General features: G+C 39.4%; 1 protein-coding gene across 2 annotated transcripts in view; it reads left to right on the top strand.

The window, feature by feature from the left end:
* Positions 1–18,266, top strand: part of Sbf (SET domain binding factor) — a 209,704-nt gene that overhangs the window by 40,351 nt on the left and 151,087 nt on the right. For both annotated transcript variants that reach the window (XM_071674009.1, XM_071674008.1), the window contains exons 8-10: positions 6,446–6,560; positions 10,615–10,728; positions 14,081–14,275. In XM_071674009.1, coding sequence (XP_071530110.1) covers positions 6,446–6,560; positions 10,615–10,728; positions 14,081–14,275 — 424 coding nt within the window. The remainder of the gene's footprint in view (positions 1–6,445; positions 6,561–10,614; positions 10,729–14,080; positions 14,276–18,266) is intronic.

The raw sequence follows: 18,266 nt of genomic DNA, 5'->3' as shown, positions 1-18,266 counted from the left end.
ATATATTCTTAATACCTTCCACAGAGCATCTCTATCAACTCTATCATATGCCTTCTCCAGATCCATAAATGCTACATACAAATCCATTTGCTTTTCTAAGTATTTCTCACATACATTCTTCAAAGCAAACACCTGATCCACACATCCTCTACCACTTCTGAAACCACACTGCTCTTCCCCAATCTGATGCTCTGTACATGCCTTCACCCTCTCAATCAATACCCTCCCATATAATATATATATATATATATATATATATATATATATATATATATATATATATATATTTTTTTTTTTTTTTTATTTTTTATTTTGCTTTGTCGCTGTCTTCCGCATTTGCGAGGTATTGCAAGGAAACAGAAGAAAGAAATGGCCCAACCCACCCCCATACACATGTATATACACACACGTCCACACACGCAAATACACATACCTATACATCTCAATGTACACATATATATACACACACAGACACATACATATATACCCATGCACACAATTCACACTGTCTGCCTTTATTCATTCCCATCGCCACCTCGCCACACATGGAATACCATCCCCCTCCCCCCTCATGTGTGCGAGGTAGCGCTAGGAAAAGATAACAAAGGCCCCATTCGTTCACACTCAGTCTCCAGCTGTCATGCAATAATGCCCGAAACCACAGCTCCCTTTCCACATCCAGGCCCCACACAACTTTCCATGGTGTACCCCAGAAGCTTCACATGCCCTGAATCAGTCCACTGACAGAACGTCAACCCCAGTATACCACATCGATCCAATTCACTCTATTCCTTGCCTGCCTTTCACCCTCCTGCATGTTCAGGCCCCGATCACTCAAAATCTTTTTCACTCCATCTTTCCACCTCCAATTTGGTCTCCCACTTCTCCTCGTTCCCTCCACCTCCAACACATATATCCTCTTGGTCAATCTTTCCTTACTCATTCTCTCCATGTGCCCAAACCATTTCAAAACACCCTCTTCTGCTCTCTCAACCACGCTCTTATTATTTCCACACATCTCTCTTACCCTTACATTACTTACTTGATCAAACCACTTCACACCACACATTGTCCTCAAACATCTCATTTCCAGCACATCCACTCTCCTGCGCACAACTCTATCCATAGCCCACGCCTCGCAACCATACAACATTGTTGGAACCACTATTCCTTCAAACATACCCATTTTTGCTTTCCGAGATAATGTTCTCGACTTCCACACATTCTTCAAGGCTCCCAGGATTTTCGCTCCCTCCCCCACCCTATGATTCACTTCCGCTTCCATGGTTCCATCCGCTGCCAGATCCACTCCCAGATATCTAAAACATTTTACTTCCTCCAGTTTTTCTCCATTCAAACTTACCTCCCAATTGACTTGACCCTCAACCCTACTGTACCTAATAACCTTGCTCTTATTCACATTTACTCTTAACTTTCTTCTTTCACACACTTTACCAAACTCAGTAACCAGCTTCTGCAGTTTCTCACATGAATCAGCCCCCAGTGCTGTATCATCAGCGAACAACAACTGACTCACTTCCCAAGCTCTCTCATCCCCAACAGACTTCATACTTGCCCCTCTTTCCAAAACTCTTGCATTCACCTCCCTAACAACCCCATCCATAAACAAATTAAACAACCATGGAGACATCACACACCCCTACCGCAAACCTACATTCACTGAGAACCAATCACTTTCCTCTCTTCCTACACGTACACATGCCTTACATCCTCGATAAAAACTTTTCACTGCTTCTAACAACTTGCCTCCCACACCATATATTCTTAATACCTTCCACAGAGCATCTCTATCAACTCTATCAAATGCCTTCTCCAGATCCATAAATGCTACATACAAATCCATTTGCTTTTCTAAGTATTTCTCACATACATTCTTCAAAGCAAACACCTGATCCACACATCCTCTACCACTTCTGAAACCACACTGCTCTTCCCCAATATGTATGTATATATATATATTATTATTTTTTATTTTGCTTTGTCGCTGTCTCCCGCGTTTGCGAGGTAGTGCAAGGAAACAGACGAAAGAAATGGCCCAACCCACCCCCATACACATGTATATACATACACGTCCACACACGCAAATATACATACCTATACATCTCAATGTACCCATATATATACACACAGAGACATATACAAATATACACATGTACACAATTCATACTGTCTGCCTTCATTCATTCCCATCGCCACCTCGCCACACATGAAATATATATATATAATTATATATAATTATATATGATTATATATATAGGGTTTTTTTTTGTTACACTTAACCGCTGTCTCCCATGTTAGCGAGGTAACACAAGAAAACAGGTGAGGAATGGCCCAATCCACCCACATACACATGTATACACAGAAATGCCCACACACACACACATATACATACATATACATTTCAATGTATACATACATATGCATACACAGACATACATATATACACATGTACATGTCCATGCTTGCTGCCTTCATCCATTCTCGTCACCACTGCACCATGCACAAAATAGCCTGAGGATTGGCGGAATGCATGCATAGTGTCATTGTACAAAGGCAAAGGGGATAAAGGTGGGTGTTCAAACTAGAGAGGCATAAGTTTGTTGAGTATTCCTGGGAAATTATATGGGAGTGTATTGATTGAGAGGTGTAAAGGCATGTACAGAGCATCAGATATGGGAATTAGCAGTGTGGTTTCAGAAGTGGTAGAGGATATGTGGATCAGGTGTTTGCTTTGAAGAATGTATGTGAGAAGTACTTAGAAGAACAGATGGATTTGTATGTACACTTTATGAATCTGGAGAAGGCATATGATAGGGTGGACAGAAATGCTTTGTGGAAGATTTTAAGAGTATATGGTGTGGGAGGTAAGTTGCGAGAAGCCGTGAAAAGTTTTTACCAAGGATGTAAGGCATGTGTACGAGAAGGAGGAGAGGAAAGTGATTGCTTCCCAGTGAATGTTGGTTTGTGGCAGGGATGTGTGATGTCACCATAGTTGTTTAATTCGTTTATGGATGGGGTGGTTAGGGAGGTGAATGCAAGAGTTTTGGAGAGAGGGGCAAGTATGCAGTCTGTTGTGGATGAGAGGTCTTGGGAAGTGAGTCAGTTGTTTTTCGCTGATGATACAGTGCTGGTGGCTGATTCGGGTGAGAAACTGCAGACTTTGGTGACTGAGTTTGGTGAAGTGTGTTAAAAGAAGAAAGTTGAGAGTAAATGTGAATAAGAGCAAGGCTATTAGGTTCTGTAGGGTTGAGGGACAAGTTAATTGGGAGGTAAGTTTAAATGGAGGAAGTGAAGTGTTTTAGATATCTGGGAGTGGACTTAGCAGCGGATGGAATCTTGGAAGCAGAAGTGAGTCACAGGGCGGGGGAGGGAGCGAAGATTCTGGGAGCGTTGAAGAATGTTTGGAAGGCGAGAACGTTATCCTGTAGAGCAAAATTGAGAATGTTTGAAGGAACAGTGGTTCCATCAATGTTATATGGTTGTGAGGCATGGGCTATAGATAGGGTTGTGCAGAGGAGGGTGGATGTGTTGGAAATGAAATATTTGAGGACAATATGTGGTGTGAGGTGGTTTGATCAAGTAAGAAATGAAAGAGTGAGAAAGGTGTTTGGTAATAAAAAGAGTGTGGTTGAGAGAGCAGAAGAGGGTGTTGAAATAGTTTGGAAGCATGGTGAGAATGAGCAAGGAAAGATTGACAGAGAAGATATATGTGTCAGAGGGGGAGGGATGATGAAGCAGGAGACCAAAATGGAGGTGAAAGGATGGAGTGAAAAAGATTTTGAGTGATCGGGGCCTGAATATACAGGAGGGTGAAAGGGATGCAAGGAATAGAGTGAATCGGAACTATGTGGTATACCAGGGTTGACGTTCTGTAAATGGATTGAACCAGGACATTAGAAGCATCTTGGGTAAACCATGGAAAGGTCTATTGGGCCTGGATGTGGAAAGGGAGCTATGGTTTCGGAGCATTACACATGACAGCTAGAGACTGAGTGTGAATGAATGTGGCCTTTTTGTCTGTTCCTGGCACTGCCTCGATGGAGGGGGGTGGAATGCTGTTTCATGTGTGGCAGGGAGGCGATGGGGATGGATGAAGATAGCAAGTATGGATGTGTAAATGTGTATATATGTATATGGCTGTGAATGTATATGTATGTATACAGTGAAATGTAAATGTATGTACATGTGCGTGTGTAGCACTCCCCCTGAAGCAGCAGTTGTGGGAGTATGTGATAGAGTGTAAAAAAGTAAACTCTAGGTTGATATGGGTAGAAATGAAAGTGGATGGAGAGAGATGGGTGATTATTGGTGCCTATGCACCTGGTCATGAGAAGAAAGATCATGAAAGGCAAGTGTTTTGGGAGCAGCTGAGTGATTGTGTTAGCAGTTTTAATGCACGAGACCAGGTTATAGTGATGGGTGATTTGAATGCAAAGGTGAGTAATGTGGCAGTTGAGGGTATAATTGGTGTACATGGGTTGTTCAGTGTTGTAAATGGAAATGGTGAAGAGCTTGTGGATTTGTGTGCTGAAAAGGGACTGTTGATTGGGAATACCTGGTTTAAAAAGAGAGATATACATTAGTATACATATATGAGTTGGACAGATGGCCAGAGAGCATTATTGGATTACGTGTTGATTGATAGGCATGTAAAAGAAAGGATTTTGAATGCTAATGTGCTGAGAGGGGCAACTGGAGGGATGTCTTATCACTATCTTGTGAAGGTGAAGATGTGTAGAGGTTTTCAGAAACAGAAAAGAAAAGAATGTTGGGGAGAAGAGTGGTGAGAGTAAGTGAGCTTGGAAAGGAGACTTGTGTGAGGAAGTACCAGGAGAGATTGAGTGCATAATGGCAAAAGGTGAGAGCAAATGACGTAAGGGGAGTTGGGGGAGGAATGGGATGTATTTAGGGAAGCAGTGATGGCTTGTGCAAAAGATGCATGTGGCGTGAGAAAGGTGGGAGGTGGGCAGATTAGAAAGGGTAGTGAGTGATGGGATGAAGAGTTAAGATTGTTAGTGAAAGAGAAGAGAGAGGCATTTGGATGATTTCTGCAGGGAAGTAGTGCAAATGATTGGGATATGTATAAAAGAAAGCAGTAGGAGGTCAAGAGAAAGATGACAAAGAGGGCAAATGAGAGTTGGGTTGAGAGAGTATCATTAGATTTTAGGGATAATGAAAAGATGTTTTGGAAAGAAGTAAGCAAGAGAACAAATGGGAACATTGGTGAAGTGGGCAAACGGTATATATTCCTATGAGTCCACGGGGAAAATGAAACACGAAAAGTTCCTAAGTGCACTTTCGTGTAATAATCACATCATCAGGGGAGACACAAGAGAGAAATATAACAGTCAGTTGATATACATCGAAGAGACGAAGCTAGGACGCCATTTGGTAAACATGTGATTGTTTTGGACAATCGCATTATACTTTGTTGCTGTCTCCTGCGTCATCGAGGTAGCGCAAGGAAACTGACGAAAGAATGGCCCAACCCACCCACATACACATGTATATACATACATGTCCACACATGCACATATACATACCTATACATCTCAATGTATACATATATATACACACTCACACATATACATATATACACATATACATAATTCATACTGTCTGCCATCATCCATTCCCGTCGCCACCCCACCACACATGAAATAGCTCTTGTCCTCTTACAAACCTATAACATTATTCCCAAGATATTTCCAAACCATTCTTCCCCTGTACTGTTGGGCTTTGTTTCACTCAGAGTCAGAACATCCAGGATTCTTTCCTCAAGCATACAACCACTTTCTTTATTCTTCTCATCTTGGTTACATCCACACACATTACAACCCCCCAATCTGAACCTTCGAGGAGGATGAGCACTCCCTGCTTGACTCCTTCTGTTTCCTCTTTTAGAAATTGAAATACAAGAAGGGGAGGGTTTCCATGATGATAAAATCATGTTCATTACTGATTTCTGCTAACTGATAATAAAGTCTTTCACCTGACTGGTGCCTGTACAGGGGTACTAATAAGCTAGCCCTACTGTCATTTTCTTACAAGTCTTTAATTCCCCCTATCACTTCTAAGTAAATCAGTACTTGTCTTTCCAGACAGGGATTTGACAACTGTTATGTTAAAGGTGAGAGGAATCATTGATCTGGAGAATTGTGTCTTTAGAGAATTTTAAATGTTGATGACAAGCAGTTTGTAGAAAATAAAACAAATGGTGTCAACCAGGTTTTTGATAAAAAGCTGAGTGTTTATTTTTCATCAGAAGCAGAGAATTATTGTATCATTGATACAATATTTCCATGCAAATTAATTTATGGATTTTGGGTGGTTTCATTCTGTCTCTAGGAATTTTTTTCCATTTCATTAAGTGAAATGTAATGACACTCAGTTTATAGTACAGTGTAATGTGTTTCTTTTTCAGGTACTCACATGTGTACATTCCAATTCTTCCTGCTTCACTTGTAGAGGTTCTTTCTACTCCCACACCCTTCATCATGGGAGTCCATTCTTCTCTTCAGCATGATATTGCAGAACTAGTGAGTACAATCACTTTCTTTTTCCAGTCTTGTAATATGTCATTTACAAATAGTACATCAGTAATTATAGTATCCATAAAGAACCTTGTCCCCTTCCACATACATTTTCAAAGGCAATGTCACATTTATGTTATTACTTTGTTGTCTGTCCTTTGGCCTTGGTTACTATCTGCAGATGCCTAGGCATGGAATTGGCATGGTTCCTGAAGCATTTTAGGTCCATCTTTTGGTTCCATAGGGTCTTGATCTTCTAGATGTGGTGAAGCACTGTTAGGTATACAGTAAGCAGCCACCTGATTGTGCATTCTGAGCTCCTAATGTGCCTAGAAATCTCATGTATACATCCATTTTCTTGCTTCCAGGCAAAAATTTTGGCTTTACCCTCCTTAGAAGGGCAAGAGATGTCTGCAGTGCCTGTCATTAAAAGAATATATTAAGTTTTTTAACTTGATTACTTGATATATTGTGCCACTCAGTGCACTCTATCAGCTTTAACAGGTTTCTTGTATAGGGTTTGGACTTTTTGTATTTACTTACTAAAAGCCACACATTTTTGGCCCCCCCCAAAAAAAAAAAATTGCAAAAGTGCAGATGCAGATAGGATATGTTGTCATGAAAATTTTTCAGAGCTTAGCCACTCCCACCACCATTTCATCTTCACCAACATCTCACTACAGTCACCTGTACCACTACCTTCAGCATTCATTACCATTACTATCATCATCATCAGTCATTGCCAACTATCACCATCACCACAACAATCATTACTAGCCGCCAACCTCATCACCACTATAATCATTACCAACCATCATGACCACAACAATGATTACCAGCCTCCAAACCCACAAACACTACCACCACCACCACTACCACCACCACCACAAGAACAACAGCAAATCAGCATTCAAGATTATCTGAAAATACAAAGAAATATGATTATGGTTGCCAGGAGGGTGCAGATATGTTTTACAGGTGCTGATAACAGGAGAGTAGGGAACAAATTGAATAAAAGTCAGGGAGGTGACTTTGTTTCCTTCTAATGAGTTTACTTTTCACAAAAATGCACTCTTCTTTCATTACCACAACTGCTACCATCCTTCACCACCACTAAACAGGAACAGCAATAACAACAACAAACCATCAGCTACCAAAAACATCAGCCACCACCACCCCCAACAACAACAACAACCTCAAACAAAATTCATGTATCTCAAATATTTGCCCAGGCAGCACCATCAGACCAGAACCCTCTGATGGCAAGTGAGAGAAATGTGGTCCTACCCACCAGATTTGAGTATGCCCACCTGGCTGGCCTGCTAATACAGTACTTGCTTGCTTAATCCTTTTAATGGGGTATTCCTTAAACATGGTAAAGTCAAATAGGTGATTAAATGGTAGAGGGATGGGGTCACCTCTCCTGGTAAATTAAAGAGCCACCACCCTCACTTTTTTGCCCTTTGTGTGTCCTCCTTCCTCCTTCCTTCACATCACAGTTTACCATCTGATAGATTTATCTTTCTGTCCTTCACTGATTGTGTCTCTAGCTATCTACCTACATCTCTGATGCCTGTTCCGTTCTGGAACTCCCTCAAGGGGATGGCCATGGTAATAGTCTCCATATCTAGTGAACTCCAGTGCTGATTCTTGGCTTTTAGTGCCTCACCCTTAACAGGCCACAGGCAGAGGGCATGTCTAGCACAGTGTTTGCAGAGGTTCCTACATAATGTTTGTTTGTACAGACTTCTACTACCTAATGCACTTACCTAATGCTCCGACGTAAAGATTCTTACCTCTTAATTTTGTATATTACACCTACATTTTTGCCAAAAGGGAAGGCTAGCACTTAGCAATTGATGGTTACTTGTTAATCATATAATACTGTTGCATTATTGTTCTGGCAGTTGTGAGTAAGTAGGCCTGTATAACATGTTAAACTGTACTTTATGTTCACATTTTCTTGTTACTAGTAGTAGCAGGGACATGGGATACTGTTTCCTCAGGAAAGAGATCCTGGGTAATGCCTGGACTCTTTCCTAGAATTCTAAATGATCCAGGCAGAATTGTAATAATTATGATAATAACTAGAAATAAGAATGACCAGAGTGGTAGAGGATTTATGGGTCAGGTGTTTGTGTTGAAGAATGTTTATGAGAAGTACTTGGAGAAACAGAAGGATTTGTTTGTGGTTTTTATAGATGTGGAGAAAATTTATGATATGGTTAACAGTAATATCTTATAGAAGTTTTCCCAAGTAAATGGTGTTGGAGGAAAGCTGCTAGAAGCAGTTAGGAGAATTTATCAAGAGAGTAAGGTGTGAGTGTGTGCACATAGATGGACAGGAGGGTGAGTAATTCCAGGTGAAGTTGGGTTTGCAGGAGGGGTATGTGATGTCACCATGGCTGTTTGATTATGTATGGAGTGGCGAGTTCGATAAATGCAAGGGTCTTGAAAAGAGGAGCAGATATATAGCCAGTAGGGGTAAGCAGGTATGGGAGGTGAGTCAGTTGTTGTTTGCTGTTGACGACATTGGTGGCAGATTTGGCTGAGAAACTACTAGGTGGTGTCTGAGGTTGGGAAAGTGTATGCAAGGAGAAAGTTGAGACTATATGAATAGAAGCAAGTTTATTATGTTTAGCTGTGCAGTGAGATCACCTCCAAAAGTCTGCCGTTTACATGCATATCAAAGAGCATGTTATGCAGTAATGTCTGCTGACCTATCTTTCCTTCTTACATATGTATATCAGTTTATGTCCCTCTTTATAACCAGGTATTCTCATTCACCAGACCCTTTTCAGCACACAACTCCACAAGTTGCTTACCATTTCCATTTATTCTACTGAATATCCCATGCTCCCCAATTACACCCTCAACTGCCATGTTACCCACCCTCATATTTAAATCACCCATCACTAATACCTGTTCTCTTGCATCAGTACTGCTGACACTCTCGTTTGGCTGCTCCCAAAACACTTGCCTCTTGTAAACTTTCTTATCATTGTCAGGTGCATAAACACTGATACTCATCCATCTCTCACCTCCCACTTTCATTTTTACCCACATCACTCAAGAGCTCACTTCCTTACTCTTTTTCACTCACTCTAACAACTCTTTCAGCAGTAGGGCTACCCTTTTGTAAGCTTGTGTCCTCTCACCTACCCCTGACTTTGCCCTAAGACATCCCCAAACTATTCTTCCCCTTTACCCTTGAGCTTTGTATTACTCAGAGCCAGAACATCCAGGTTTCTTTCTTCAAAAATACTACCTCTCTTCTCACCTTGTTTAAATGCACACACATTTAGACATACTACAGCCTGAATCTTTGAGGAGAATGAGCACACCCGACCTGGCATCTTCTCTTTCATCTTTTAAAAATTGAAATACAAGGAGAGAGTTTCCAGCCCCCGCTCCGGCCTCATTTAGTTGCCATCTTTGACATGTGGGGAATACAAAGCCTAAGAATACAATATATATTCTGTATTTTTTGGTGATTAGTTTTTCTCGTATGGAAAATTCATTAAATTGGCACCATAATATTTCTTATGGTGCGGGTTAATAGGAAGATTATTGTACTAGCTGTTTTCTCATAGCATCTGAGGGTGTATATTTAAGTTTTCAGTGGTTTTATTATATATTATATTACATCCATCCTAGCTTTCATAAAGATAAAGGATGTATGCTATTGATTTTTGCTATATTTAAGTGGGATAGGGGAATTTAATAGCAGTGTTGAAAATGAAGTTAATTTTGATTGTTGGTTTCAAAGCAGTGATGTCAACTTTGGGATGTATGTTAGATTAGATGTCCAAGATTTTTTCCTTGAAATATGTCCAAACTCACTCTTTGCCTTAGAATAGAGGGTGGCTTATGTTCATTTGAATTTGATAGCACTCTGGACATAAGTTGAGGATATGGATGAATGAACTGAGATCTCTGTGTGCTCATTCTTTCGAACTGAATAGAGATTGAGTTAAAGATGATTAATAGATAGAAAGACAGATAGATAAGGTAGATGAATAGATGTAAACAAATATGATAAGTAGATTTATACCCGCAGATGGATGTCATTGTGGCAGACCTGGATGGGGGTGCTATCCGTGTGCCAGAAAGCTTGACCATATCTCTTCTGCCAGAACCCTTCTGGTCCCAGACTCATGCTGCCCTCTCAAAGGTGAGTGAGGAAAAGATCTTTCTTTTGTGTTTTGTGTATTGCATTTTCTTGTTTTCAGAGTGTATGAATATCATTAACATAGAACTCATTATGTGATGATTGAAAACCATTTTAGTATCATTCCTTATTAATGCCTTTTTCTTCTTTCAGAGCACTGATAGTTTAGATGTTTTCTGAGCATTTTTCTTGTTACACTTCTCTACATTTTCATGTGTAGAATACTTGTAGTAATACATCTTGTTGCTGTCACATTAATAATTTCTTTTAATGTACATCTTTTTCTGTTTTCATGGCAGATTTGCATATGTAGAATCATGTTTATACATTTTGGTTACTCATTTTTCTCATACTTATGAATGTCAAAGACCTACACACTGTCATTCAAAATATTTGATGAAGGCTTGAGCATTTTAGTATATCTACCACATCCATGAGCAAGTTACTATTTTCAATAAGAAATACGAATTTTCAAAAATAAAAGTGGGCAAAGATATAATGTGGCAAGGCAACTGAAGTGGATGGTACTGCAGTTGAATTTGTTAAGAAAGGGGATGACTACATTGCTGACTGTAGTTAGGATTTTCATTGCGTGTGTGGGTCGTGGTGAAGTGCCTGAGGTTTGGCAGAATACATTTATAGTGCCATATTTTAAAGGCAAGGGGCATAAAGGTGAGTGTACAAAATACAGAGGCATAAGCTTGTTTAGTGTACCTGGTAAGATGTATTGGAGAGTGGTGATTGAGAGGGTGAAGGTATGTAAAGAGCATCTGATTGGGGAGTAACTATTTGGTGTCAGAAATGTTTTAGGATGTACGAATCAGGTGCTTGCTTAAAAGAATGTGTGTAAGAAATACTGAGAGAAACAGAAGGATTTTTATGCAGCATTTATGGATATGGAGAAAGCATATGACAGGGTTGATAGAGATTCCTTGTGGAGGGTTTTAAGAATATATGGTGTGGGAAATCTTTTAAAAGCAGTAAGAAGTTTTTATCAAGATGTAAGGTATGTGCATGAATGGGAAGAGAGAAGAGTGAATGGTTCCAAGTGAAGGTTGGTCTGCAGCAGGGGTGTATGGTGTCACCTTGGCTGTACAATTGATTTATGGATAAGTTGATAAGTTTGGGTAGAGCAGTAAAGGAGAATGTCTTGAAGAGAGGGGCAAGAATGCAGTCTGTAGAGGATGAGGGGACATGGGAAGTGAGTCAGTTGTTGTTTGCTGATGATACAGCACTGGTGGCAGATCCAGATGATGAATTGCATAAGTTAGTGACTGAGTTTAGAAAAGCATGTAAAAGGAGGAAGTTGAGAGTAAATGTGACGAAAAGCAAGGTTGTTAGATTCGGTAAAGTAGAGGGACAGGTTAGATGGGATTTAAGCCTAAAAGGAGAGAAATTGGAGGAAGTAGAGTGTTTTAGATATCAGGGAGTGGACTTGATGGTAGATGGAACCATGGAAGTGGAAGTGAGTCGTAGGGTGGGTGAGGTTTTAGGAGCATTGAAGAATGTGTGGAATGAGAGTTCATTAAGTGAGAGGGTGAAGATGCATTTTTTGAAGGTATAGTAGTTCTTACAATAATATATGGATGCAAGGCATGGGCTAAAGATGACGATATGCAAAGGAGGGTGGATGGGTTGGAAATAAAATGTTTGAGGACAATATGTGGTGTGAGGTGGTTTCATTGAGTAAGTAATAGAAGGGTAAGGGAGAGATGTGGTAATTAAAAGTGTGTTGGTTAGAGAGCTGAAGAGGGTTTGGCCATATGGAGAGTGTGAGTAAGGAGAGGTTGAAAGAGATGATATAAGTGTCAGAAGTGGAAGGAACAAGGAGAAGGGCTTAACCAAATTAGAGATGTGAGGATAGAGTGAAATTTGCCATCAATGGACTTAACCAGGCCATATGAAGTGTCCAGGGGAAACCATGAAAAGGTCTGGTAGTGGATATGGAGCTGTAGTTCGGTGCATACATGACAGCTAGATAGTGGATGTGAGTGAATGTGGTCTTTCTTCATCTGTTCCTGATGCCAACTCACAAAAGTGGGAAAGAGATTGTTTGAAAAAAGTAGGGCTGTCTCATTATATTTGTGCAAGAGAAAAGTCATTTTTTGGAAGCTTGAAATGTTAGAGAAAGCCAGATATAAGAAAAATTATAAGACAAAAGTATTCAAAGTTGCAGTCCTTGAAAGGCATGGAGGGTTGATATATTATCACTGAAATTGAAAGGTGCAGTAAATACAGTAAGAGAATACACACTAAACATCTCTGGCCCAAAAATGTTGAATGTGTTGTTTGTAGCCATCAGAAGCAATATGGATGGACTCATCAGTGGAGAAATTTGAAGTGGGACCAGATAGGTATCTACAAAGTGTACAGAACTAATTAGGATATAATGGTAACTTTGGCCTTTGGGTCACAACTTCTAACAGCCTGATCGAGTGGAAAACCTATGCAGTAGCTTGGTTGCAGACTAAACTGTGAAATAATAAGACCTCTGAAACTGTTTTAAGGCATATGAAGGATTAGATAAGATACTGTGGACTCTAAAGATATTTAGTAGACTATCTTATGGTGCTGTTTTGTAAGTATATAGATAAAAGAGTCATCAGTGGTACAGGAAAGTTCCTTAACTACTCAGATGTTATGGTGTCTGAGCAGTGTCTAGGTGATGTGCTGAACCAGGCTATATGAAGCAGTTTGGAGAAACCATGAAAAGATCTGTGGTGCTGGGTTGTGGATAGAGGGGAGTAGTTTTGGCACATTGTATATTATAGCTATGGAATAGATGAGCAAGTGAGGCCTTTTCTATTCCTCTTCCTGGTACTACCTCACTAATGTGAGACATGGTTTACAGGTATGAAAAAACAGAAATGAAAAGGGCTAACTACAAATATTGCAACATAATGGACTGTATAAGTAACTAGAATTCAGAAATTCACTGTGCATCTGATATAAACTAAGAAATTGGTGACAAATGTACATGTGGAAGGAAAAACAGTGCCAAACTGACCATTAATTAGTTTCTTACGCCCTTTCCTCGAATATAAGATTTCAACCAGTAACTGTTCCAGGTTTGGCTGACCTTGAATTTAATTTGCATTTTGAGTGTGGTTAGAGAAAAGAAATATGCTCATGTTTTAGAATATATCAGTCACATTAATATTTACAGTAGGTTTATATTTTGATACTTTCCCCCTATTTTAGATTTAGAAAACTTCCATAATTTTGTTTATTGTGATAATTTGACTTAAGATGTAGTGTTCTTCATAAAAGCTAGGATAGATATATATTTTGTTGCATGTGTAGTGGGTAATGCAGTGTAATAATACATGTATATGTTTCATTTTTCATTTAATAGGTCTTGCACCCAGATCTCAGCACTGCGGACAATGCCTTCCCCTCCAGTGCTGGCATAAGAGCATCCCCACATATCATGATAGACAAGGAAATAAGAGCAGTGTTTATGAGAATGTTTTCTGAGTTACTACAGGGATACCGTTCTTGTCTCACCATTATTAGGATACACTCTAAACCAGTTATAACGTTCCATAAGGTAGGCAGTTACATGCATTGTTGGTCATTTTATACATTCATTGGTTACAGGAAATATGCTGAACATAAAATACACTTTTGATAAATTTGATGCAAGTATTAAGATTTTTTATCTTGAGAAGAGCAGTATTGCATCTAAGAATAGTAAATTTTTGTTCTTAGAGGGGAGTGTGAGTGAATTTGTGAAAAGTGAAAGTGAAGTTGAGTGGATCAGGAAAGTATACATGACAGCAAAGCAAATTTACTGCATACCTGATGATTGGACAAATGTAGTGATTATTCCTTTGTTATTATCTGTTTGTTCTGTACAGGGAGTTTTATATTCATGGAGCCCCATCTCAAGAACACTCAGCTATATATCTCGGATGCCTGTTCCCTTTGGGAACTCCTTCAAGGAGTTGGCCACGACAGAAGCATCTCCATAACTATTGCACTCCAGTACCACTTCTTACCCCATAGTGCCTCACCTTTAATGGGCCACTGGCAAAGGGCAGCTCTAACACAGTGTTTTCAGAGGCTTCTATCTATAATGTTCCTATCAACTGGTTGTACCTAATTTGTCTACCTAATGTTCCAAGCTACTGAATCTACCTGATTCTTTCACTTAATGCTCCTACCTACTACCTCTGCTTAATGTTTCTACCAAATGCTGTTTTCTAATGTTCCTCCCTACTACTTCTATCTGTTGCTCCTACCATTTAGCCAAAAGGCAGGTCTAGCACATAGTGCTCACTGCAGGAAAATCTGGTGACAAAGAATAAATTGTGTGAGTTAAGTGTTGTCATGTGTTAAGTGAGACAAGGAGATATTGTATGTCTGTAGACAGAATGCTAGCAGTCCACGTGTGTGTGAGGCAGAAAGAAAAGACAGCTACATGGGTCAGAGGAGTGCAACTTGGCAACCATTGAAGTGCTAGCTTACTATGCAGCCACCACTGAACCTCAACTATCATACAGCTGGAATTTATGTCTGCTGTCTGCATTAACCATACCCTCAGTTATCTTATTCCATTCATCCACTGCTCCTATGTGTTGAGTACCTCTTTGAACCTTTTTAAGTTCACCTCTCTCTTAATTCCATGTTATGTCCTCTGGTTGCTATATACCAACTTCTCTGAAAGAACTACTCCTTTTGTTCATCATCAGTCAGTTTTAAAAACTTAAATGTTGTGTTCTAGTCATGTTGTAGGAGTTTCTTTGGACATGACCACTTTTCCCTAAAACTGTATTGCCTCTCACTTAGGTAATTTCTTCATAAAAAGTCATCCATTTGCTTTCTAATTATCTTTTCCAATACCTTCCAGACCACTTATGTCAAAGAAACTTGTCTGTAATTCAGCACTTCTTCCCGGTCTTCTTTCTTGAAGACAGGTATGAAGTTTGCCTTTTTCCACTTTCTTGTACTTTGCCTTTCTCCAGTGACCTCTTGAACAGTATTTCAAATGATCTGTCAAGTGTATCGTTACACATTTTTAGTACATTTGACTGTTTAGTATTGTGTTAATGTCTTTTCTAGATATATCAATGTTTTCTGATGCCCTCTCCCTGTCCCATCTCTTTAGTGATAGGGTTATAATGTCTTCCATTGTGAAAACACTTTTGAACTTGGTGTTCGGTTCCTCGCATATCTTTTCATCATCCTCACCTATTTTTTCCTCCGAATCCCTTAATCTTATTAGCTGCTCATTAACTGACAATCTGCTCACAAATTTATGGAAAAGTGGTTGATTTTTACCTACCTTGTCCACAATATTCTTTTCAAAATTTCTCTCTTCCTCCTTTCTTATCCTGCTATACTCATTCTTGCTTTCTTATGCCTTGCATAAACTTGCTGGCTGGAGTGTCACCTATATATCCACCACTGCTCGTCTCGAAACGCCCTTGCCTTTTTGACATCTTTAATTAAACCATTCTTCCCTCTTTCTAAACCTTCCTTCTGTATTTGAGTCATTGTAAATTTTGCAGAACCTTTTACCACAATACCCTGGTTCCTGATAATTGAATTCCATATTCCAATCTATGCTACCTTAGAAATTATAAAGATCTGTGTATCTATCTGTTCTTTCTATATCTATGATGCTCATTCCCTCCATGAACTTCCATCAAAGGGTGGCCACAGCAAAAATCTTTATAGTTTCCATGATCATATCTCCTCATGAAGTCTTGTCTTAATTATGATGGTTTAACTTTCTTGGTTGCCAAATCACTTTTGAGCATTACATGATCACTTTTCCAAGTGATGTGTTATATATGATATTTTTAGTAACCATGCTAGTCTCTATGAAGAAAAGCTATGAATGAGAGTGAATTAGTCCTTCTTATCCTCATGTGTTAGCTGACATGCTGGTATGGAAAATTATTCCTGTTCACACTCTAGGAACTTTTGTTTCTGGGATTCCCTGTCACCATGAGAAATTCCAGTTCTCCAATCTCCTTATGGTTGAAATCTTCCATTATCAGTAGTTTAACTTCTCTGAAAAGTTTTAGTTTTACTGCTTTGTGGGCCATCCTGATTTTTCTTCCATTGTTGTTATTGTGTATTTGCTCTGGTTTGATCAAATTCTTTGAAATATTCTATACATTGAACACCACTGTGCATTTCTTTCCTACAGTTACCCTTCCCATTATGTATTGGTTGAATGAGCTATCTACTACTGTGTCCTGAAACAGAAGGTTATCTCTTATCAGGGAGATAGAATTTCCTTTTCCTTTGTCCTCTGTTTCCCTCCTTACTATTATATACCCCTGTGGACAAAACAGGTGAGACCTTATCTCTTTCAAAAGCTTTGTTTCCACCACTCCAACAGTATCAGGTACATTTTCCTTTATACAGTCCTTAAATTCCAGCTCTTTACCATATACCACTTATCCATCAGCATTTGTATATTAAACTTTCATTCTGCCATTACCATTTGTTAATATTCTTGAGCTCTCTGCAGCATTGGCAGGGATAGCATCATTTTCCATTTTTTGCCTTCTTACTGTATTCTTTGGTTTTTACCCTTTCTTCCCATGTTCTGTCATGCTTGAGTACTCAAATCCTCCTTGTTTTTAATTCTCTGAGCCTCTCTTAGTACTTCATGGCTAGGTGACCCTGAGTCCCATGTAATCATAATTGGTAATCCCTATTTGTCTTGATTTTAACCACCAATTCTTTGTCATTCTTTTATCACAGAGATTGTAAAAGGTAAAGCTGTTGCATCTAGTAGTCCTTTAATGAGCATTTCTTCATACTTTTCCCATTCCTTTATTTATTTATTGATTTTTTTTTATGTTGAAGGCTCCAGTCATGGACAAAAGTCCACATCGTTTGTCTTTTAAAATGCGCCAGGTCATAGTTATTGGGAAATGCATGAGAAGGAAGTGAGTTCCAAAGCTTTGATGTGTAGGGAAAGAAGCAATTAAAAATGGCCCATCCTTGACTTGCCAACTGCCACACAGTAATCATGTGATGCAGCAGCTTGCCAAGTATCACATGCTGTACCTAGTGGTGGGGGCACACAAATAGCCAGCTCTCAGGAGCAAAAACCAAAGTAATACCTATAGAAGAGGGGAAAGTGAACCAATATTGCAGCGTAGGGCAAGAGCATCAAGTTTAGAAGTTAGCGTGGGACTTTTTATGAGTTGGACCACTTTCAACCCGACTCTGTCAAGTAAGGATGCAGAGCTAGAATCACCCCAGATATGAGAGCCGTACTTTATACAAGGGCAAATCAATCCTTTGTATAAACAGAGTAACTGTTCAGAAGAAAAGAAGTTTCAACATCTAAATGGAACTCCCACCTTTTTTAGAGGCAAACTTAGCTATTCCTGTAATATGGGGTTTCCAAAAAAGAGTGGATGTTACATTAATAATGAGTCAAGAGATGGAATTACAGAATCATTAAAGGAAAGACAGGAGTTGTGAGTAACTTTTGATAGAGAGATGGGTAGAAACTGGGTTTTGGAAGTATTAAACATAACTAGATTTCATCTGCCTCACTGAGATATCTT

This window comes from Panulirus ornatus, chromosome 19 (genome assembly GCF_036320965.1).
Source record: "Panulirus ornatus isolate Po-2019 chromosome 19, ASM3632096v1, whole genome shotgun sequence".
Classification (NCBI taxonomy): domain Eukaryota; kingdom Metazoa; phylum Arthropoda; class Malacostraca; order Decapoda; family Palinuridae; genus Panulirus; species Panulirus ornatus.
The sequence above is the reverse complement of the archived record's forward strand: the minus strand, read 5'-3'. Positions and strand labels throughout refer to the sequence as shown.